The following is a 23,231-nucleotide window of genomic DNA, read 5'->3' as shown; positions in this document are numbered from 1 at the left end:
TATGTTTATGAATTCCTCTAATTAGAGATTGATTCAGACCTGGCACACCAGGTTTGTGCAATTAATTATCAGGTATAATAGAAAACCAGCAGGCTCCGGACCTCGTAGGGTAACAGTTGAATACTCCATGCATGCAAACTCCGCCCAATTTGCCAGTCCGCTGCATAATAGACGCACACTGTCACACGACATGGAATAATAACTCGCTCGCTGGAGTAAATCCTGTGTTTGCTTTTGTTTTATGTTTATCTGAACGTGAGGCACATGTATTGTTTTCTCAGTTAGGACAACTGCTCGACAATTCTGGTAAACTTACCTTTGGAATTCAGTGCGAGTTTTGAGGAGGTGCGCTCCATCAGAATTACGCAATGGACAACATGATTTTGAAACATATGGAATTTATCTTGGTTCTACAATACTTTATTCCTTTGATCACTCCAGAGGTTGCAGTTGAGAAAGGTATGTATGCGTTTACTTTTCCCGATCTTTAATAGTCATATGTGTAACCAGTTTGGTCATTCTCGGTAGGTAAGCCTAACCTTGTTTGGAAAGGTAGAATTCCATGTTCATTTCCTGAAACCGACGTCAGCGACTGTGAAGTTCATGTTTTTTAATTCTCTGTTTTAATGAAAGTGCATGTTGGATCCAATGTAAATTCTGCATCCATTAAAATATATTTTGTTCATTTGACATGGACAAAGCCAGTGGTGTGTAGTACTTTAAAGTATTTTTACTTAAGTCGTTTTTTGGGGTATCTGTACTTTATAATTTTTTTGTACAACTTTTACTTCACTACATTCCTAAAGAAAATAATGTACTTTTTACACATCATTTTCCCTGTCACCCAAAGGTACTCATTACATTTAGAATGCTAAGCAGGACAAGAAAATGGTCCACTTCAAGCACTTATCACTGAACACGAATGCATAATTTCAAATCAACTATTTTATTTGTCACAGGTGTAGACCTTACAGTGCTATGCTTACTTACGAGCCCCTAACCAACAATGCAGTTAGTTTTTTATATATATATATATATATATACAGTTGAAGTTTACATACACTTAGGTTGGAGTCATTAAAACTCGTTTTTCAACCACTCCACAAATTTGTTAACTATAGTTTTGGCAAGTCGGTGAGGAAAACTACTTTGTGCATGACACAAGTAATTTTTCCAACAATTGTTTACAGACAGATTATTTCACTTATAATTCACTGTATCACAATTCCAGTGGGTCAGAAGTTTACATACACGAAGTGTCATATTCGTGTATGTAGGTGGCAGGGAAGTCAGGCGCAGGAGAAACCGAATTGGTTAATCTGGAGTATTTAATTTAAAAAAACTCCAAAACCAAAGTACAAAATAACATGGGTAAAGTATACCCGTCGCACACCGATACACAAATCCACGTAACATAACATCACAAACAATCACCGACAAGGACATGAGGGGAAACAGAGGGTTAAATACACCACATGATTCATTGGATTGGAAACAGATGTGTAGGAAGACAAAACAAAACCAATGGAAAATGAAAAACTGATCAATGATGGCTAGAAGACCGGTGACGTCGACCGCTGAGCACCACCCGAGCAAGGAGGGGCATCGACTTCGGCAGAAGTCGTGACAGTACCCCCCCAGCAGCGCGTTGACACCGGCCTCGGGGACGACCCGGAGGACGAGGTACAGGGCGATCCGGATGGAGACGATGGAACTCTCGAAGCAGGGAAGGATCTAACACATCCTCCACCGGAACCCAGCATCTCTCCTCCGGACCGTACCCCTCCCAGTCCACGAGGTACTGAAGACCCCTTGCCCGACGTCTTGAATCCAGGATAGATCGAACGGAGTACGCCGGGGCCCCCTCAATGTCCAAAGGAACCTCCCGCACCTCCGCCTCTTGGAGCGGGCCAGCCACCACCGGCCTGAGGAGAGACACATGGAACGAGGGGTTAATGCGGTAATAGGAAGGGAGCTTTAACCTATAACATACCTCGTTCACTCTCCTCAGGACTTTAAATGGCCCCACAAACCGCGGACCCAGCTTCCGGCAGGGCAGGCGGAGGGGCAGGTTTCTGGTCGAGAGCCAGACCCTGTCCCCCGGTGCGAACACCGGGGCCTCACTGCGGCGACGGTCTGCGCCCACTTTCTGGTGCCGCACGGCACGCTGAAGGCGGACATGAGCAGCGTCCCAGGTTTCCTCCGCGCGCCGGAACCAGTCGTCCACCGCAGGAGCCTCGGTCTGACTCTGATGCCAAGGGACCAGAACCGGCTGATACCCAAACACACACTGAAAGGGAGAGAGGTTAGTGGTGGAGTGGCGGAGCGAGTTCTGAGCCATCTCTGCCCAGGGCACAAACTTCGCCCACTTCCCCGGTCGGTCCTGGCAATAAGACCTCAGAAACCTACCCACACCCAACTCTCTCCACCTGCCCGTTACTCTCAGGGTGAAAACCCGAGGTAAGGCTGACGGAGACCCCCCCAGATGTTCCATGAACGCTCTCCAGACCCTAGAAGTGAACTGGGGACCCCGATCAGACACTATATCCTCAGGCATCCCGTAGTGCCGAAAGACACATGTAAACAGAGCCTCCACCGTTTGTAGGGCCGTAGGGAGACCGGGCAAAGGGAGGAGACGACAGGACTTAGAAAAACGATCCACAACAACCAGGATCGTGGACCTTGTGAAGGTGGAAGATTGGTTATAAAATCCACCGACAAGTGCGACCACGACCGTTGTGGAACAGGTAAGGGTTGTAACTTACCCCTGGGTAGGTGTCTAGGAGCCTTGCTCTGAGCGCACACTGAGCAGGAGGAAACATAAACCCTCACGTCTTTAGCTAAAGTGGGCCACCATTACCTCCCACTAAGACAGCGCATCGTCCGATCAATCCCAGGATGACCAGAGGAGGGTGACGTGTGGGCCCAGTAGATCAATCGATCGCGGACAGCAGACGGAACATACCGACGCCCAGCTGGACACTCAGGGGGAACGGGCTCTGCACGTGACGCCCGTTCAATGTCCGCGTCCAGCTCCCACACTACCGGCGCCACCAAGCACGAAGCTGGAATTATGGGAGTGGGATCCATGGACCGCTCCTCTGTGTCATACAGCCGGGACAATGCATCTAACGTTCTGGGAACCTGGTTTGTAAGAGAGGGTAAACACAAAACGGGTGAAAAACATGGCCCACCTTGCCTGGCGAAGATTTAGTCTCCTCGCTTCCCGGATGTACTCCAGATTGCGGTGGTCAGTCCAGATGAGAAAAGGGTGTTTAGCCCCCTCAAGCCAATGTCTCCACACCTTCAAAGCCTTGACGACAGCCAACAGCTCCCAGTACCCCACATCATAGTTTCGCTCTGCCGGGCTGAGCTTCTTGGAAAAGAAGGCACAGGGGCGGAGCTTAGATGGCGTACCCGAGCGCTGACAGAGCACAGCTCCTATCCCAGCCTCAGACGCGTCCACCTCCACTATGAATTGCAAAGACGGATCCGGATGAGCCAACACAGGAACCGAGGTAAACGGAGCCTTCAGTTTCCTAAAAGCCCTGTCCGCCCCAGCCGACCACTACAAACGCTGCAAATCCCACCGTGATTTATTTAGACCTCGATAATCAATGCACGGGCGCAGACCTCCATCCTTCTTCACAAAAAAGAAACTCGAGGAGACAGGTGAAATGGAGGACCTAATGTACCCCTGACGCAGGGATTCGGAGATATGTCTCCATAGCCACCGTCTCCGCTTGCGACAGGGGATACATGTGACTCTTGGGAAGTGCAGCGTCTATTATGAGATTTATCACACAATCCCCCTGTCGATGGGGTGGTAATTGAGTCGCCTTCCTTTTACAGAAGACGAGAGCCAAATCGGCATATTCGGGGGGAATGCACACGGTGGAGACCTGGTCTGGACTTTCAACCGTAGTAGTACCAACGGAAACCCCTACATACCTACCTGAGCACTCTCGCGACCACCCTGTGAGAACCCTCTGTGGCCAAGAAAAAGTGGGGTTATGACTAGTTAACCAAGGTAGACCCAGCACCACGGGATACGCAGGAGTGTCAATAAGGAAAATACTATTTTTTTCCCCCTTGTGACCCCCCTGCGTCACCATACTCAAAGGAGCTGTGGCCTCCTTGATCAACCCTGACCCTAATGGTCAACTATCTAAGGTGTGAACGGGGAAAGGCACATCCACGGCTACAATGGGGATCCCTAAACTACGAGCAAGAGCTTGATCAATGAAATTCCCAGCCGCGCCTGAATCTACTAGCGCCTTATGCTGGGAACGCCGGGAAAAATCTGGAAAAGTAACAGACAAATATATGTGCAACAGAGGGCTCTGGATGAAAATGGTGTCTACTCACCTGGGGTGGCGCCAGAGCGCCCTGCCTGTTACCTCGATTCCCAGAGGAACCTACCCGGCACCGACCAGCAGTGTGACCTCTGCGGCCACCCATGGTGCACGAGCGGGAACCCCCTCCAGTCTCCCTGTGCACCATCCCTCCTAATTCCATGGGAAGAGGAGAGGGGGTGCGGGAGGAGGGAACCACCAGACCCCGATCTGGACGTCCGCGAGCAGCCAGCAGGTTGTCCAGCCGGATGGACAGATCCATCAGCTGGTCGAAGGTGAGGGTGGTGTCTCTGCAGGCCAGCTCCCAACGGACGTCCTCATGCTCGATCAGGGCCCTGTGATTCCATCCCGTACCGGCTGCCAGGGTCCTGAACTCTAGGGGAAAATCCTGGATGCTCCTCATCTCCTGCCTCAGATGGTAGAGGCGCTCACCCGCCGCTCTGCCCTCGGTGGGTGGTCGAAACTGCCCGAAAACGGCGGGTGAACTCCTCAATGGTTCAACGCCGCATCTCCTCCTCCACACACAGCGCTGGCCCATTCCAGGGCTCTCCCGGTGAGACACGAGACGAGGGCGAAACTCTTCTCACGGTCAGTTGGAACTGGGTGGACCGTGGCCAGATACAGTTCTAATTGGAGCAGGAAACCCCGGCAGTTGGCAGCACTCCCGTCGTAACCCTGAGGCAAGGTTAGACTGAGGCCACCGGGTTCCAGTTGGCACGGGGCGCTTCGGATAGACCCTGGTTGGGCTGGTGGAGGCGCTGGATGAATTCCCTGTCTCTCCCAGCGGTCCAGATTCTGGACAACGCGATCCATGGCGGCACATAGATGGTGTAGCTTCTCTGCATTCTCCTGGATGCGCTCCTCCACCTCTCCGTCCGGGGTATCTTCTCCTGCTGACTTCAATATGCGGGTCGGTGATTCTGTCATATTCGTGTATGTAGGTGGCAGGAAAGTCAGGCGCAGGATAAACCAAATTGGTTAATCTGGAGTATTTAATTAAAAAACAAACTCCAAAACCAAAGTACAAAATAACATGGGTAAAGTATAATAGTCGCACACCAATACACAAACCCACGTAACATAACATCACAATCAATCACCGACAAGGACATGAGGGGAAACAGAGGGTTAAATACACAACATGATTAATTGAGGAACAAATCGCATCTCTGCATGTCTGGCAGACATATCAGTGTGGATGACGGATCACCACCTCAAGCTGAACCTCGGCAAGACGGAGCTGCTCTTCCTCCCGGGGAAGGACTGCCCGTTCCATGATCTCGCCATCACGGTTGACAACTCAATTGTGTCCTCCTCCCAGAGTGCTAAGAGCCCTGGACAACACCCTGTCATTCTACGCTAACATCAAGGCGGTGACCCGATCCGGTAGGTTCATGCTCTACAACATTCGCAGAGTACGACCCTGCCTTACACAGGAAGCGGCGCAGGTCCTAATCCAGGCACTTGTCATCTCCCGTCTGGATTACTGCAACTCGCTGCTGGCGGGGCGCCCTGCCTGTGCCATTAAATCCCTACAACTCATCCAGAACGCCGCAGCCCGTCTGGTGTTCAACCTTCCCAAGTTCTCTCACGTCACCCCGCTCCTCCGCACACTCCACTGGCTTCCAGTTGAAGCTCGCATCTGCTACAAGACCATGGTGCTTGCCTACGGAGCTGTGAGGGGAACGGCACCTCCGTACCTTCAGGCTCTGATCAGTCCCTACACCCAAAGAAGGGCACTGCATTCATCCACCTCTGGCCTGCTCGCCTCCCTACCTCTGCGGAAGCACAGTTCCCGCTCAGCCCAGTCAAAACTGTTCGCTGCTCTGGCACCCCAATGGTGGAACAAGCTCCCTCACGACGCCAGGACAGCGGAGTCAATCACCACCTTCCGGAGACACCTGAAACCCCACCTCTATAAGGAATACCTGGGATAGGATAAACTAATCCTTCTAACCCCCCCCCCCCCTATCCCCCCCAAAAAAAGATCTAGATGTACTATTGTAAAGTGGTTGTGCCACTGGATATCATAAGGTGAATGCACCAATTTGTAAGTCGCTCTGGATAAGAGCGTCTGCTAAATGACGTAAATGTAAATATATTAACCAAAAATATTGTTACGGTGCAAACAACAAACCCCATAAACTGCAGAGAGAACCTTAAGCAAACTTGTCCACATCTATCGCTAAACCCACAGGTAGGTAACAATCACTGTGGGGCGAATTCTAACTTAGAGTTTTCACTTCTCCCGTGGAAATTAGGATTTGCCCCTTTATGAAATGGGATTAGTGAACTCCTCTGAACTTCATCCAGCAGTCGATAAGGACACAGTCTACAATACAAACAATGTGCTGCTATTAATCTTATTTTACGAATTTCAAATGGACATTTGAGTATTGAAATGATTAATGTTTGAAAGAATAATCAGGACAACATTCAGATCCGCATCAGTCTTTGTCAAATTCTATTTTTGTAGTCTAGACTCATGGCAATGTTTTTGTTTTGCTCTCTCAGAGTTGGAGAACTTCCAGTGTTCCCTCTACTCCTCTAAGGCCATGAACTGCAGCTGGCTTCCAGCCAATCAGACTGCAGATGACCTCCAGCTCTACTACTGGTGAGAACTATTTTACTTCAAATTCCTAATCACTCCCTACCCAAAGCAACGGACTGACCGTAAAGGTGTGTGGGTTAAATCACTGGGGAAGCCAGAAAAAAATATTACAACCCTTGTGTTGTGATAATTGTGTTCTCTATAACCTGATAGTTTATATGCCTTGCGACCATTATATAAACTCATCAAAAAAAAGAAACGTCCTCTCACTGTCAACTGCGTTTATTTTCGGCAAACTTAGCATGTGTAAATATTTGTATGTACATTGTCATTGTCGTGTGTGTGTGTGTGTGTAGGTGGCAGGGAAGTCAGGCGCAGGAGAAACCAACTTGGTGTAACTGGAGTATTTTAATTTAGATAAAACAAACTCCAAAAACCAACGTACATAAAAAATAACATGGGTAAAATAACCTGTCGCGCACCAGTACAAAATACACGAACACATAACCACAAACAATCTCCGACAAGGACATGAGGGGAAACAGAGGGTTAAATATACAACATGTAATGAATGGGATTGGAATCAGGTGTGTAGAAAGACGAGACAAAACCAATGAAAAATGGATTAATGATGTCGACCGCCGAGCACCAGCCGAACAAGGAGAGGCATCGACTTCGGCAGAAGTCGTGACCTACATAGCAAGATTAAACAACTGAGACAAAAACTGAACAACTTCCACAGACATGTGACTAACAGAAATTGAATGTGTCCCTGAACAGGGGGGGGGGGTCAAAATCTAAAGTAACAGTCAGTATCTGGTGTGGCCACCAGCTGCATTAAGTACTGCAGTGCATCTCCTCCTCATGGACTGCACCATATTTGCCAGTTCTTGCTGTGAGATGTTACCCCACTCTTTCACTAAGGCACCTGCAAGTTCCCGGACATTTCTGGGGGGAATGGCCCTCACCCTCACCCTTAGTCTGTGCTTCCGACTTTGTGGGAACAGTTTGGGGAAGGCCCTTTCCTGTTTCAGCATGACAATGCCCCTGTGCACAAGGCGAGGTCCATACAAAATGGTTTGTCGAGATAGGTGTTGAAGAACTTGACTGGCCTGCACAGAGCCCTGACCTTAACCTCATCAAACAACTTTTGGATGAATTGGAATGCCGACTGCGAGCCAGGTCTAATCGCCCAACATCAGTGCCCTACCTCACTAATGCTCTTGTGGCTGAATAGAAGCAAGTCCCTGCAGCAATGTTCCAACATCTAGTGGAAAGCCTTCCCAGATCTCCATATTAATGCACATGATTTTGAAATTAGATGTTTGACAAGAAGGCTTACACATACTTTTGGTCATGTAGTGTACATTCAGTTTCTTGTGAATTGAAGGACAATTATGAAACCCATTTTTTTTATTATTGGTACATTTTTGGGGGGAAGCCTTGCTTCTCTTGGCATCCATTAGTACATGCCACTGCAGACTGAACTGGTAAAATAACTCCTGGCACACTGAATATTTGCAGATGAAACATGAATTGCCAATGGTCACATAGGCCTAGAGACCTTTGCCAAGGCTTCTTCTACCAATTTACTTCATATTTTGTTTCTCCTACACATCCTACCATCATCTTAGACGTCATTAAGCTTCAGGAGTGCAAAGGTTCATCTATCAATTCAACTGACAAGCAATGGCACTGAGCCCAACCTAGATGTAAGTGTCAGTTGAGCTGAGCAGTGACAGATTCTCATCCCTAATGTTTCAGGTACCCTGGTGAATCCCACAAAACAGCATGCAGTGACTACAAGGACAGAGCTGGTGAGAAGACAGGATGTTGCCTGAGAGGAGACTTCCTTGAACATGATGTCTACTTCCACTTCAATGGGACTCTCAATGGTTTGTCTGTACAGAAAACCTTCCGGGTGTGTCCTGTACATTATGGTAAGAATAACTACTTTTTTAACAGTTAAAAATACATGTTTGCGATATATCCTCATAGTATGACCTGAAAACCATTCAAAAAAAATTATATTTTCTTTGAATTCTAAAACTATTTATCAAGGTATAACAACTAATCAGTAATTACTTGATACTACCCAACTCAAGTAATATTCAATATTGTTGATATTACCAATACTCTCATTTATCTAATGGTCTACTGTATGTCCGATTCTCTTCAGTCAAGCCCCCGGCCCCTAGGGTTAAGATCACAGAGGAAGGGAAGGATCTCATTCTGAGCTGGGACCCTCCGGACTTAGCCGCTCACCGCTGCTGGGTTTACATCTTAAACTACAGCAAGTGTCAAGAGTCTCTGGTAAGCCATGGATGTGTGTATAAACTTTTATTTATCCAAGCAAGCTAGTTCTGAACAAATTCTTATTTACAATGACAACCTGGTAATTGCCGATGTTTTCTTCTGTTGCACTTCCCGGAAGAGTTTTCAATAGTTTCATATTTAATTTAACCTTGGTTCTTTATGGTTCACTCGGCCATTGTTGGACAGATTAGTCTCACTGAGATCAAATCTATTTTGCAACAGAGACCTGATGTTCAAAACATGTGGATGTAATAATGGTGAATGATTTATTAACCGATAACGAGACCTGAGTTTATTTGTTCATCTGGCTACAGACAGTATATAGGTCAGATGAAGGGTTGGGCGTTCTGGTATTGTCACGATGAGATGGGCTACTTATCTGAATTACACAAATAAAAATACAGCTTTAGTCACTGGAACGTGTTTACACTGCTTTTACGGACATAAAGGGGTGTGTGTGTGTGTGTGTGTGTGTGTGTGTGTGTGTGTGTGTGTGTGTGTGTGTGTGTGTGTGTGTGTGTGTGTGTGTGTGTGTGTGTGTGTGTGTGCGTATCCTTGCATGTTTTAGTGAAATGGTACCGTTATCGGAGTTCCAGTCAATGTTGTGTGTGTTTCCTCCAGAGTAAGGAGATACAATACGAATATGATAATGTAGCTGTGTACGTGCCGTATGATCTGAGATGCCAATACAGAGTCCAGGTTAAAGCAGTCTATAAGAAGTCATGTGGCGCAGGAGCGAGCGACTGGAGCGATGTTGAACTTTATGGTACATACTCCACTTTCTTTCTCCACACTCTCTCTGTCAGGACACAGTCGATGATATAATTATATTAACATTGAAATAGTTTAAACGTTCCCTGTATCAAATAAAATGGAGGATGAATAAAAAGTGTATATTATACCATTAGTCTATGAAAATATTATAAACTGGGTGGTTCGAGCCCTGAATGCTGATCAGACCATATACCACGGGAATGACAAAACATGTATTTTTATTCCTCTAATTACGTTGGTAACCAGTTTATAATAACAATAATGCAGCTTGGGGAGTTTGTGGTATATGGCCAATATGCTAAAGGCTGTATCCAGGCAAATCAAAGTTTATTTGTCACGTGCGCCGAATACAACAGGCACCTTATATTGAAATGCTTACTTACTAACCAACAAGGCAAAAAAGGTATTAGGTGAACAATAGGTAAGTAAAGAAATTAAAACAACAGTAAAAATGAACAGTAGCAAGGCTATATACAGTAGTGAGGCTACATACAGGCACCAGTTAGTCGGGCTGATTGAGGTAGTATGTACATGTAGATATGGTTAAAGTGACTATGCATATATGATAAACAGAGAGTAGCAGTAGCGTAAAAGAGGGGTTGGCGCGTTGCATCGTGCGTAAGATCCCTTAGCTGTGGTATGTTGGCCATGTACCACACCCCCTCATGCCTTATTGCTTAAGTATATGACATTAAAATAGAATTGAGTACTATTGACTGTTGGTTAAATGTAATAGACTTCTAATCTAATAGACATGATTAGAATTAGACCCAGTCACTGACGTTTTGCTTGTGTTCCTTTCAGGTGTGGAGGATCTTCATGTTGACTGGTCGATGACTGTATTTGCCATCCTCATTCCAGCTGCAGTTGGCCTATTCATCATCCTGTTTCTTTGTTGTTTCATGAAGTAAGTCAACCTACATCATGGGTCAAGATTCTGTAGTGGGGGGGGGTCTAAAGAGAATGCTATCTTGTGTTTTCACTTAAGCAATTTACATTTTGGTGATTAGAGTTTTCATTGTGGCCTCTTTGGTTCTTTTCCAGGCACAGAGAGAAGCTTTTCCCCAAAATTCCACAGCCCTCCTTGATTTTGAAGGACATGCTGAACAGCAATAAGGAACGGAAGGTAAGAACAGCAAAAGCCTCTTTTCTTATTAGCAGTGGTCTAACAGTAAGGGGCTAGCTGAAGTTAGAGGACTTCACTTACTAGAAATGCTCAGCGTTTAGAGTACATACTCATATTGAACTTCCTCTTTACAATTCATCCATGTTGCCCCATGACCCTCACACACACAAACACTAACACACACACTAACACACTCCCCCTCATTCCCTGCCTTCCAGAGCACCATAGGGAATCTCTATGTCCCGGTAGAGGAGGAGGTAGAATGTAAGGTCATCCTAGACAAAGACCTTCCTCTTCTCATGATGCAGCCTGACCCCTGAGAGACTACACACTGATCCAGTTGTGATTACTGCAGTACAGACAGATAGATACAGCTACATCCGATATGACCTGGGAGCCAGATGACTTCAGTGTCATTGACCGACACACAGAGCAAGCCATGTTAAGGTGGACCCCAACTGCATTGCTGAAGAATGCCAGGACTTGGAGCTCCGCAGTCGATGGACTACTTTAACAAGTTGGACACAGACGGACAGTGTGTGGAGTATGGACTGTGGAGAATACACTCCTTTTCCTGGGTTTTTCCCTGGACTGTTTTGAGGCGTTGACGCGATGACTCCTGTATTGTTCTGAGTAACGTGTGTGTCTGTTTGTTTAGGAAGATACTAACAACTGTTCTCATGAACCTCTTGCATCCCACGGCTTGGGGTCATAGGTCAGGTGTTATCAGAAAGCCAGTGCAGGAAACGAGGGGGAGCTGGGCTCATAACCCTCACTCCTCGACCAAATGGAACATTAGTAGGCAGTGCCCAAAGATATGCCCAGGCAGCATTGCAAGCTTTATGAGTGATCAACCCTGTTCATCATGTAGTGATTTAGGGGACACCTACAAAGATGATCTCGTAGTGAGAGGTGCTAGACGATACATATCAAAGGCAAGAGGCTATATGCCAATGTGAGCTAGCTTGTCAACCTACTGCAGTTTATCTACCACATCTCTTGCTATTAAAGGGATAGCTTCCGTGTACATAATAGCTATGTGTAGAATAGGTGGTACAGATGTGTAGATTGTAAAATGTACAGTATAATGTAGTGGGGGCTGCTGTGGGGAGAACGGCTCATAATAATGGCATGAAACACATGGAAACCATTTTTGATGTATTTTATACTATTCCGCTCCAGCGAGCCCGTCACGAGCCCGTCCTCCCCAATTAAGGTGCAAACAACCTCCTGTGGTATAATGTATATTTTGAGTTTTGCATGTCAAGGAAATATTTTGTGCAGTTTAAAAAAATAAAAAATTGTACATGTTCTATATGTTTCCAGGTGGAACCTTGTTGGTCTTCTACATGCCTGGTTGAAATTAATCTCCACACACTCACTCATCCGGTATCATTCACATCAAATCTAAATATATGCAGAGACTCTTCCTTGGCAGAAATTACACCATGTTATGTCATTAAATGTTAATGAAAACAATTACTTTTAGGAGGCCCTGAACAAGTTCAGACTTATCTGTTCTGAAGTACACTTGGCAATTAAAAAACATTCTGACAGAGCAAGCAATGGGCAAGTCAGTAAAGGCCTAGTGCACTCTTAGCTGTTTTATGAAAATCAATCTAGTGTGTTCAAATAATATCCCAATCAACAAAGAACTGAATAAACTAAGTTCTGCCCCCCCTTTTAATTTTCACAGAGGGATTGCTCCCTGGAATATGTAGTTTCATCCATATAATATAATTAAGCACTAAGGCCTGAGGAGGTGTGGTATATGGCCAATATGCAATGGCTAAGAGCTGTTCTTAAGTGCGATGCAACACGGAGTGCCTGGATACAGTCATTAACTGTGGGATATTGGCCATATACCTCAAACCCCCAATGTGCCTTGTTGCTATTGTAAACTGGTTAATAACATAATTATACCAGTAAAAAGTAATTTTACCTGTGGTATAAAGTCTGAGATACCGCAGCACTCAGGACTCAAGCCACCCAGTTTATTATAATAATTATAAAATGTGGATCCTGGATGCTAATTTGACGAGCATCATTCCAAGTCGTGCTGTATTGGCCGTTACAGACAAATCTATGCCTGCTATCAGTTCCATCTGAAAATGATCACTGCGCCTCAGTAAGACTATCATGTTCATGTTGCTTTCTGAATCAGCTCTTTTATTTATCTCAACTCACACATTATTTCCCCTTGCTTCCAGCCTAGCATTTAGTTTGGTGCAGCGGGGGTTAATATAAGCCTAGATTTCTGCCTGTCCGACCTCGGAAACAATGTTTCACATTTGAATTTCAATCTCTGTAGTACCATACATAGAGTGAACGGTGCCGAGACGAGACAACTTTTTCTGAGCAAAGTCATTATCATGGACATATCCAAGTAGCCAAGTGGTTAGAGCATTGGGCCAGTAACCGAAAGGCTGCCAGATCGAATTCCCGAGATGAAGGCAAAAATCTGTTGTTCTGCCCCTGAACAAGGCAGTTAACCCACTGTTCCAAGGTTGTCATTGTAAATAAGAATTGGTTATTAACTGACTTAACTAGTTAAATTAAGTTTATATATATTTTTTTTTAATCCAAGAAGATGCAAAAGATAAAATAAAAAGATCTCATTAACAAAACTTCAGTTAGTGTGCTGTCATTCCAGGTTACATGTGAATGTATTCATGATACAGCACTGTCTCAAATCAAATGTATTTATAAAGCCCTTCTTACATCAGCTGACATATCAAAGTGCTATACAGAAACCCAGCCTAAAACCCTAAACAGCAAGCAATGCAGGTGTAGAAGCACGGTGGCTAGGAAAAACTCCCTAGAAAGGCCAGAACCTAGGAAGAAACCTAGAGAGGAACCAGGCTATGAGGGATGGCCAATCCTCTTTTGGCTGTGCCGGGTGGAGATTATAACAGAACATGGGCAAATATTCATAGATGACCAGCAGGGTCAAATAATAATAATCATAGTGGTTGTCGAGGGTGCAACAGGTCAGCACCTCAGGAGTAAATGTCAGTTGGCTTTTCAAAGCCGATCAGTCAGAGTATCTCTACTGCTCCTGCTGTCTCTAGAGAGTTGAAAACTGCAGGTCTGGGACAGGTAGCACGTCCGGTGAACAGGTCAGGGTTCCATAGCCGCAGGCAGAACAGTTGAAACTGGAGCAGCAGCATGGCCAGGTAGACTGGGGACAGAAAGGAGTCATCAGGCCAGGTAGTCCTGAGGCATGGTCCTAGGGATCATGTCCTCCGCGAGAGAGAAAGAATGAAAGCTAGAGAGAGAGAGAGAGAGAGAGCATACTTAAATTCACACAAGACACCGTATAAGATAGGAGAAATACTCCAGATATAACTGACTGACCCTAGCCCCCCGACACATAAACTACTGCAGCATAAATACTGGAGGCTGAGACAGGAGGGGTCGGGAGACACTGTGGCCCCATCCGACGATACCCCCGGACAGGGCCAAACAGGCAGGATATAACCCCACCCACTTTGCCAAAGCACAGCCCCCACACCACTAGAGGGATATCTTCAACCACCAACTTACCATCCTGAGACAAGGCCGAGTATAGCCCACAAAGGTCTCAGCCACGGCACAACCCAAGGGGGGGCACAAACCCAGACAGGAAGACCACGTCAGTGACTCAACCCACTCAAGTGACGCACCCCTCCTAGGGACGGCATGGAAGAGCACCAGTAAGCCAGTGTCTCAGCCCCTGTAATAGGGTTAGAGGCAGAGAATCCCAGTGGCGTTAGGGGAACCGGCCAGGCAGAGACAGCAAGGGCTGTTCGTTGCTCCAGTGTTTTTCCGTTCACCTTCACACTCCTGGGCCAGACTACACTCAATCATAGGACCTACTGAAGAGATGAGTCTTCAATAAAGACTTAAAGGTTGAGACCGAGTCTGCGTCTCTCACATGGGTAGGCAGACCATTCCATAAAAATAGAGCTCTATAGGAGAAAGCCCTGCCTCCAGCTGTTTGCTTAGAAATTCTAGGGACAGTTAGGAGGCCTGCGTCTTGTGACCATAGCATACGTGTAGGTATGTACGGCAGGACCAAATCGTGAAGATAAGTAGGAGCAAGCCCATGTAAGGCTTTGTAGGTTAGCAGTAAGTGTATGATTAGGTCCGGAGACATGTTGGACAAAACCCAAGAAAATTATCTGCCATGACTACAGGAATTCAGGGAACTCAGTGAGGAACGCTGTATATGGCCCAGGAGGCCTGTAAACAGTAGCTATAAAAAGTGATTGAGTAGGCTGCATAGATTTCATGACTAGAAGCTCAAAAGACAAAAATGTTGGTTTTTTTTGGTAAATTGAAATATGCTATCACAAATGTTAGCAACAACTCCGCCTTTGCGGGATACGCGGGGGATATGGTCACTAGTGTAACCAGGAAGTGAGGCCTCATTTAACACAGTAAATTCATCAGGCTTAAGCCATGTTTCAGTCAGGCCAATCGCATCAAGATTATGATCGGTGATTAGTTCATTGACTATAACTGCCTTGGAAGTGAGGGATCTAACATTAAGTAGCCCTATTTTGAGATGTGAGGTATCACAATCTCTTTCAATAATGGCAGGAATGGAGGAGGTCTTTATTCTAGTGAGACTGCTAAGGGGAACACCGCCATGTTTAGTTTTGCCCAACCTAGGTCGAGGCACAGACACAGTCTTAATGGGCATAGCTGAGCTGACTACACTGACTGTGCTAGTGGCAGACTCCACTAAGCTGGCAGGCTGGCTAACAGCCTGCTGCCTGCCTGCACCCTATCTCATTGTGGAGCTAGGGGAGTTAGAGCCCTATCTATGTTCGTAGATAAGATGAGAGCACCCCTCCAGCTAGGATGGAGTCCATCACTCCTCAACAGGCCAGGCTTGGTCCTGTTTGTGGGTGAGTCCCAGAAAGAGGGCCAATTATCTACAAATTCTATCTTTTGGGAGGGGCAGAAAACAGTTTTCAACCTGCGATTGAGTTGTGAGACTGCTGTAGAGCTCATCAATCCCCCTAACTAGGAGGCCAGAGACAATTACTCGATGCCGACACATCTTTCTAGCTGATTTACACACTGAAGCTATGTTGCGCTTGGTCACCTCTGACTGTTTCATCCAAACATCGTGGATAACAATATCCCTATACTCTCAACACTCGCCAGTTTTAGCTTTAGCCAGCACCATCTTCATTAGCCTTAACGTTGGTAGCCCTGCCCCCTGGTAAACAGTGTATGATCGCTGGATGATTGGTTTTAAGTCTAATACTGCAGGTAATGGAGTCGCCAATGACTAGGGTTTTCAATTTGTCAGAGCTAATGGTGGGAGGCTTCGGCGTCTCAGACCCCGTAACGGGAGGAGTAGAGACCAGAGAAGGCTCGGCCTCTGACTCCAACTTGCTGCTTAATGGGGAGAACTGGTTGAAAGTTTCTGTCGGCTGAATGAGCGACACCGGTTGAGCATTCCGACAGCATTTCCCTCCAGAAGCCATGAGAAAGTTGTCCGGCTGCGGGGACTGTGGGAGGGAATTTATACTACTATCTATACTTACTGGTGGCACAGACTCTGTTTCATCCTTTCCTACACTGAAATTACCCTTGCCTAACGATTGCGTCTGAAGCTGGGCTTGCAGCACAGCTATCCTCGCCGTAAGGCGATCGTTCTCCTGTATATTATGAGTACAGCGACTGCAATTAGAAGGCATGATGTTAATGTTACTACTTAGCTTCGGCTGGTGGAGGTCCTGACGAACCACGTCCAGATAATGCGTCCGTAGTGAAAAAGTTGAATGAAAAAAAGTCGAGTGAGGGAAAAACTACAAATATAAACGATAATTAAAAAGTAAAAACCGTAAAGTTGTCAGGTAGCAAAGTAAGGTTAGCAACAAAATGCACAGCAGCACGTAAACAAGTCTCTTGTGCCTTACAGCTTAATTAGACAGTATAATATGTGTTGTATAGTGCCGTGAAAATGTATTTTGCCCCCTTTCTGATTTTCTCTATTTTTGCATATTTTTTTTGTGCTGAATGTTATCAGATCTTCAACCAAAACCTAATATTAGATAAAGGGAACCTGAGTTGAAAAATAACCCCAAAAAAGTATTTTATTTATTTAGTTAACAAAGTTATGCAACACCCAATTACACTACCACCACCACCATGCTTGACCGTTGGTATAAGGTTCTTGTGGAATACAGTGTTTGGTTTTTGCCAGACATAATGGGACCTATGTCGTCCAAAAAGTTATAGTTTTGACTCATCTCAGAGCAGTGTTGGTGATCATCCTGGTGCTTACAGGTGCTTTTTGGCAAACTTGAGTAAACTTTTTGGACGAGATGGGTCACATTATGTCTGGTGAAAACCAAACACTGCATTCCACAGTAAGAACCTCATACCAACGGTCAAGCATGGTAGTGATAGTGTGATGGTTTGGGGATACTTTGCTGCCTCAGGACCTGGATGACTTGCCTTAATAGAAGGAACCATGAATTCTGCTCTGTATCAAAGAATTCTACGGGAGAATGGCAGGCCATCTGCCTGTGAGCTGAAGCTGAAGCACAGCTGAGTCATGCAGCAAGACAATGACGCAAAAAACACAATCAAGTCAATATGACAATGGTTAAAAAGCAACACATTTTAAGTTTTGTAATGGCCTATTCAAAGTCCAGACATAATCCCAATTGAGATGTTGTGGCAGGACTTCAAATGAGCTGTTCATGCTTGAAAACCCACAGATGCCGCTTAGTTAAACCAGTTCCTAATGAAAGAGTGAGCCAAAACCCCTCCACAGCAACATGAGACTGTTCAACAATTACAGGAAGGGTTTGGTTCCAGTCATTGCCGCTAAAGGTGGCACAACCAGTTATTGCGTGTAAGGTGGAAATGACTTTTTCACACAGGGGTATTGGGTGTTACATAACTTTGTTTATGAAATAAATACAATAAGTATGTAATTGGTGTGTTTTTTGTTCACTCATGTTCCCTTTATCGAATATTAGGTTTTGGTTGAAGATCTGATAACATTCAGTATAAAATAATATGCATAAGTAGAGAAAATCTGAAAGGGGGCAAATACTTTTCACAGCACTGTATACCATTTAGACATTGAGTCTGATCAATCTATTCCATCAATCAATCAAATGTATTTTATAAAGCCCTTTTTACATAAGCAGTTATCACAACTACTTATAAATATCCAGCCTAATTTATTTATTTATTTTTTATTTCACCTTTATTTAACCAGGTAGGCTAGTTGAGAACAAGTTCTCATTTGCAACTGCGACCTGGCCAAGATAAAGCGTAGCAATTCGACACATACAACAACAGAGTTGCACATGGAATAAACAAAACATACAGTCAATAATACAGTAGAACAAAAGAAAAAAAGTCTATATACAGTGAGTGCAAATTAGGTAAGTTAATGCAATAAATAGGTCATGGTGGCGAAGTAATTACAATATAGCAATTAAACACTGGAATGGTAGATGTGCAGAAGATGAATGTGCAAGTAGAGATACTGGGGTGCAAAGGAGCAAGATAAATAAATAAATACAGTATGGGGATGAGGTAGGTAGATAGATGGGCTGTTTACAGATGGGCAGGTGCAGTGATCTGTGAGCTGCTCTGACAGCTGGTGCTTAAAGCTAGTGAGGGAGATATGAGTCTCCAGCTTCAGAGATGTTTGCAGTTTGTTCCAGTCATTTGCAGCAGATAACTGGAAGGAAAGGTGGCCAAACGAGGAATTGGCTTTGGGGGTGACCAGTGAGATATACCTGCTGGAGCGCATGCTACGAGTGGGTGCTGCTATGGTGACCAGTGAGCTGAGATAAGGTGGGGCTTTACCTAGCAGAGACTTGTAGATAACCTGTAGACAGTGGGTTTGGCGACGAGTATGAAGCGAGGGCCAACCAACATTTACTTGAAATCACTGGCCACTTTAATAAACAGAACACTAGTCACTTTCATAATGTTAACATATCATGCATTACTCATCTCATATGTATATACTATATTCTATACTATTCTACTGTATCTTATTCTATGCCGCTCTGCCATTGCTCATCTATACAGTGGCTTGCAAAAGTATTCACCCCCCCCCTTGGCATTTTTCCTATTTTGTTGCCTTACAACCTGGAATTAAAATGGATTGTTTGGGGGTTTGTGTCATTTGATTAACACAACATGCCTACCACTTTGAAGATGCTAAATATTTTTGTGAAACAAACAAGCAATAAGACCAAAAAACAGAAAACTTGAGCGTGCATAACTGTCCCCCCCCCAAGTCAATACTTTGTAGATCCACCTTTCGCTGCAATTACAGCTGCAAGTCTCTTGGGACATGTCTCTACAAGCTTGACACATCTAGCCACTAGGATTTTTGCCCATTCTTCCAGGCAAAACTTCTCCAGCTCCTTCAATTTGGATAGGTTCCACTGGTGTACAGCAATCTTTAAGGCATACCACAGATTCTCAATTGGATTGAGGTCTGGGCTTTGACTAGGCCATTCCAAGACATTTAAATGTTTCCCCTTAAACCACTCGAGTGTTGCTTTAGCAGTATGCTTAGGGTCATTGTCCTGCTGGAAGGTGAACCTCCGTCCCAGTCTCAAATCTCTGGAAGACAGAAACAGGTTTCCCTCAAGAATTTCTCTATAATTAGCGCCATCATTCCTACAATTCTGACCAGTTTCCCAGTCCCTGCCGATTTAAAAACATCCCCACAGCATGATGCTGCCACCACCATGCTTCACTGTTCTCGGGGTGATGAGAGGTGTTGGGTTTGCGCCAGACATAGCGTTTTTCTTGATGGCCAAAAAGCTCAATTTTAGTCTCATCTGACCAGAGTACCTTCTTCCATGTGTTTGGGGAATCTCCCACATGCCTTTTGGCAAACACCAAACATGTTTGCTTATTTTTTTCTTTAAGCAATGTTTTTTTTTCTGGCCACTCTTCTGTAAAGCCCAGCTCTGTGTAGTGTATGGCTTAAAGTGGTCCTATGGACAGGTAAACCAATCTCTGCTGTGGAGCTTTACAGCTCCTTCAGGATTATCTTTGGTCTCTTTGTTGCCTCTCTGATTAATGCCCTCCTTGCCTGGAGTTTTGGTGGGCGGCCCTCTCTTGGGGTGGCCCTCTCAGGTTTGTTGTGGTGCCATATTCTTTAAATTTTTTAATAATTGATTTAATGGTGCTCTGTGTCCCTGACCTGGTCATGGTGCAGCTTGTCTTCATGGTGCCTCTTGCTTGGTGGTGCCTCTTGCTTAGTGGTGTTGCAGACTCTGGGGCCTTTCAGAACAGGTGTATATATACTGAGATCATGTGACAGATTATGTGACACTTAGATAGCACACAGGTGGACTTCATTTAACTAATAATGTGACTTCTGAAGGTAATTGGTTGCACCAGATCTTATTTTGGGGCTTCATAGCAAAAGGGGTGAATACATATGCATGCGCCACTTTTCAGGTTTTTATTTTTTAGAATTTTTTTAAACAAGTCATTTTTTTTATTTCACTTCACTGATTTGGACTATTTTATGTATGTCCATTACATGAAATACAAATAAAAATCCATTTAAATTACAGGTTGTAATGCAACAAAATAGGAAAAACGCCAAGGGGGATGAATACTTTTGCAAGGCACTGTATATTTATATATTCTTAATATATGTATATGTTGTGAAATTGTTAGATATTACTTGTTAGATATAACTGCACTGACTGAGCTAGAAACACAAGCAATTCACTACACCCACAATAACATCTGCTAAACACGTGTATGTGTGTCACGACTTCCGCTGAAGTCGATGCCTCTCCTTGTTCGGGCGGCGTTCGGCGGTCGGCGTCGCCGGTCTTCTAGCCATCATCAATCTACTTTTCATTTTCCATTTGTTTTGTCTTGTCTTCCCACACACCTGGTTTCAATTCCATCATTACATGTTGTATATTTAACCCTCTGTTCCCCCCATGTCCTTGTCCGAAATTGTTTATTGTAGTGCTTGTGCACATTATGCTGGTGTGTGACGGGTTTTGTACCTATGGATTTATTGTACTGTTAACGGTGGTTTTATTTATTAAACTGCACCGTTGTAAATCAGTTTTTGCTCTCCTGCGCCTGACTTCTCTGCCGCCAGTACGCACCCCTTACAGAATTCCGGACCAACTATATGGAGTCAGCAGGAGCAGGTACCCTGGGTATAGGGGTGGTGGAGCGCGTCCGGGAGCACGCAGCAATGCTCCACCATCTTGGCACCACCATGGACCGCGTTGTCCAGACTACCAGCGCCTCCACCAGCACAACCGGGGTCTCCATTATGCGCCCCTCCTTCTCCTGGTCCCAGTGGGATTCGTCTCTCCCTTCCCCAGGAATACGATGGGACGGCTGCGAACTGCCAGGGGTTCCTGTTACAGCTATACCTATACCTGGCAACCGTCCACCCGGCTCCTTCGGGCCGTGAGAGGGTGTCCGCCCTCGTCTCATGCCTCACCGGGAAAGCCCTGGAGTGGGCCAACACCATGTGGAGAGAGGGTTAAATACACAACATGTAATGATGGAATTGAAACCAGGTGTGTGGGAAGACAAGACAAAACAAATGGAAAATGAAAAGTAGATCGATGATGGCTAGAAGACCGGCGACGCCGACCGCCGAACACCGCCCGAACAAGGAGAGGCATCGACTTCAGCGGAGTCGTGACAATGTGACCAATGAAAATATATCTATTCAATTTTATTTGGGTCTTCCTTTCCTGTGGCGGTCCTCATGAGAGCCAGTTTCATCATAACGCTTGATGGTTTTTGCGACTGCACTTGAAGAAACTTTCAAAGTTCTTAAAATTTTCCAGATTGACTGACCTTGATGTCTTAAAGTAATGATGGACTGTTGTTACTCTTTGTTTCTCTTTCCACAAATTAACTTTTAGCAAGGCACACCTGTTAATTGAAATGCATTCCAGGTGACTACCTCATGAAGCTGGTTGAGAGAATGCCAAGAGTGTGCAAATCTGTCATCAAGGCAAAAGGTGGCTACTTTAAAAATCTCTAATATAAAATATATTTTGATTTGTTTAATACTTTTTTGGTTACTACATGATTCCATATGTGTTATTTTATAGTTTTAATGTCTTCACTATTATTCTACAATGTAGAAAATAGTAAAAATAAAGAAAAACCCTGGAATGAGTAGGTGTGTCCAAATATAATTTTTTTCACATTGTAAACAAACGCTTTGGCCGATTTTAAAACATGTTTTCAGATTTGTCCATCAGTAAGCTCAGAGAACAAATGTACTAAAGGTAATTATACATTTCAATTATGGACATGAATGGGATATGTAGATTGGTATTGGGCCGGATATAATAAAAATGAGGTTGAAAAGTGGTGGAATTGCCCTTTAACTGCTATCTGTGTGTCATCATCGGTTTTAATTGCCTGAAGAACTTCATCACATCCTCCAGTCATAAAACAAAAACCTTGTATCGTATTCGCACCCCCGTTTGTTTGCCATTGGCAAGATTTCAGGCCTGTCAAAGCAAGAACAGAAAGATGGGGTCTCCCGAGTGGCGCAGTGGTATAAGGCTGCCACTAGAGATTCTGAGTTCGAGTCCAGGCTCTGTCACAGCCGGCCGCGACCTGGGAGACCCATGGTGCGACGCAAAATTGGCCCGCGTCGTCCGGGTTAGGGGAGGGTTTGGCCGGTAGGGGTATCCTTGTCCCATCGCGCACTGGCGACTCCACTAGCGATTCTGTTGACACGGTCGCCAGGTGTACGGTGTTTCCTCCTACACATTGGTGTGGCTGGCTTCTGGGGTAAGTGGGCTCTGGCTCTGGATAAGAGTTTCTGCTAAACGACTTAAATGTAGATACAGAAGATCTCACGTCACTCACCTATTGAAAGCAAACTCTTAAGAACAGCCACAACAACAGTTTCCTAAATGTAGGCCTATGTTGCATGTATGCATTTTTGTTTGTTTTCTATTAGTATCTTATTTTTTTTATTTATCATGCAATCCAGAGTTCAATTGAAGGAATTAAAGTTGAACTTGAAACATCTGGAAGTGGAAGGAAATATCTTCTATTTTTCATCCTACTTTAACGTTGAATCTTAGAAATAGAGTAGGCCTAT

The 23,231-nt window shown here is 45.0% G+C and overlaps 1 protein-coding gene across 1 annotated transcript; it reads left to right on the top strand.

Moving 5' to 3' along the window:
- The first annotated feature begins 135 nt into the window (after positions 1–135).
- LOC106577668 (interleukin-13 receptor subunit alpha-2) lies at positions 136–12,435 on the top strand. The gene is made up of 8 exons (XM_014155985.2): positions 136–459; positions 6,870–6,969; positions 8,671–8,846; positions 9,086–9,219; positions 9,844–9,988; positions 10,801–10,903; positions 11,041–11,122; positions 11,341–12,435. The coding sequence occupies exons 1-8, from the start codon at positions 369–371 to the stop codon at positions 11,440–11,442; spliced, it is 933 nt and encodes a 310-aa protein (XP_014011460.1). The 5' UTR covers positions 136–368; the 3' UTR covers positions 11,443–12,435.
- The last annotated feature ends 10,796 nt before the right edge of the window (positions 12,436–23,231 follow it).

This window comes from Salmo salar, chromosome ssa18 (assembly GCF_905237065.1).
Source record: "Salmo salar chromosome ssa18, Ssal_v3.1, whole genome shotgun sequence".
NCBI lineage: Eukaryota > Metazoa > Chordata > Actinopteri > Salmoniformes > Salmonidae > Salmo > Salmo salar.
This window is presented reverse-complemented; position numbering and strand designations above follow the sequence as displayed.

What these genes read in the sequence shown, in the direction of transcription:
- LOC106577668 (XM_014155985.2), top strand. Translation starts at nt 369, where the DNA reads ATGGACAACATGATTTTGAAACATATGGAATTTATCTTGGTTCTACAA. An exon ending in GAGCGATGTTGAACTTTATG is followed by an intron (nt 9,989 to 10,800) that starts GTACATACTCCA and finishes TGTTCCTTTCAG; the next exon opens with GTGTGGAGGATCTTCATGTT. An exon ending in ACAGCAATAAGGAACGGAAG is followed by an intron (nt 11,123 to 11,340) that starts GTAAGAACAGCA and finishes CCTGCCTTCCAG; the next exon opens with AGCACCATAGGGAATCTCTA.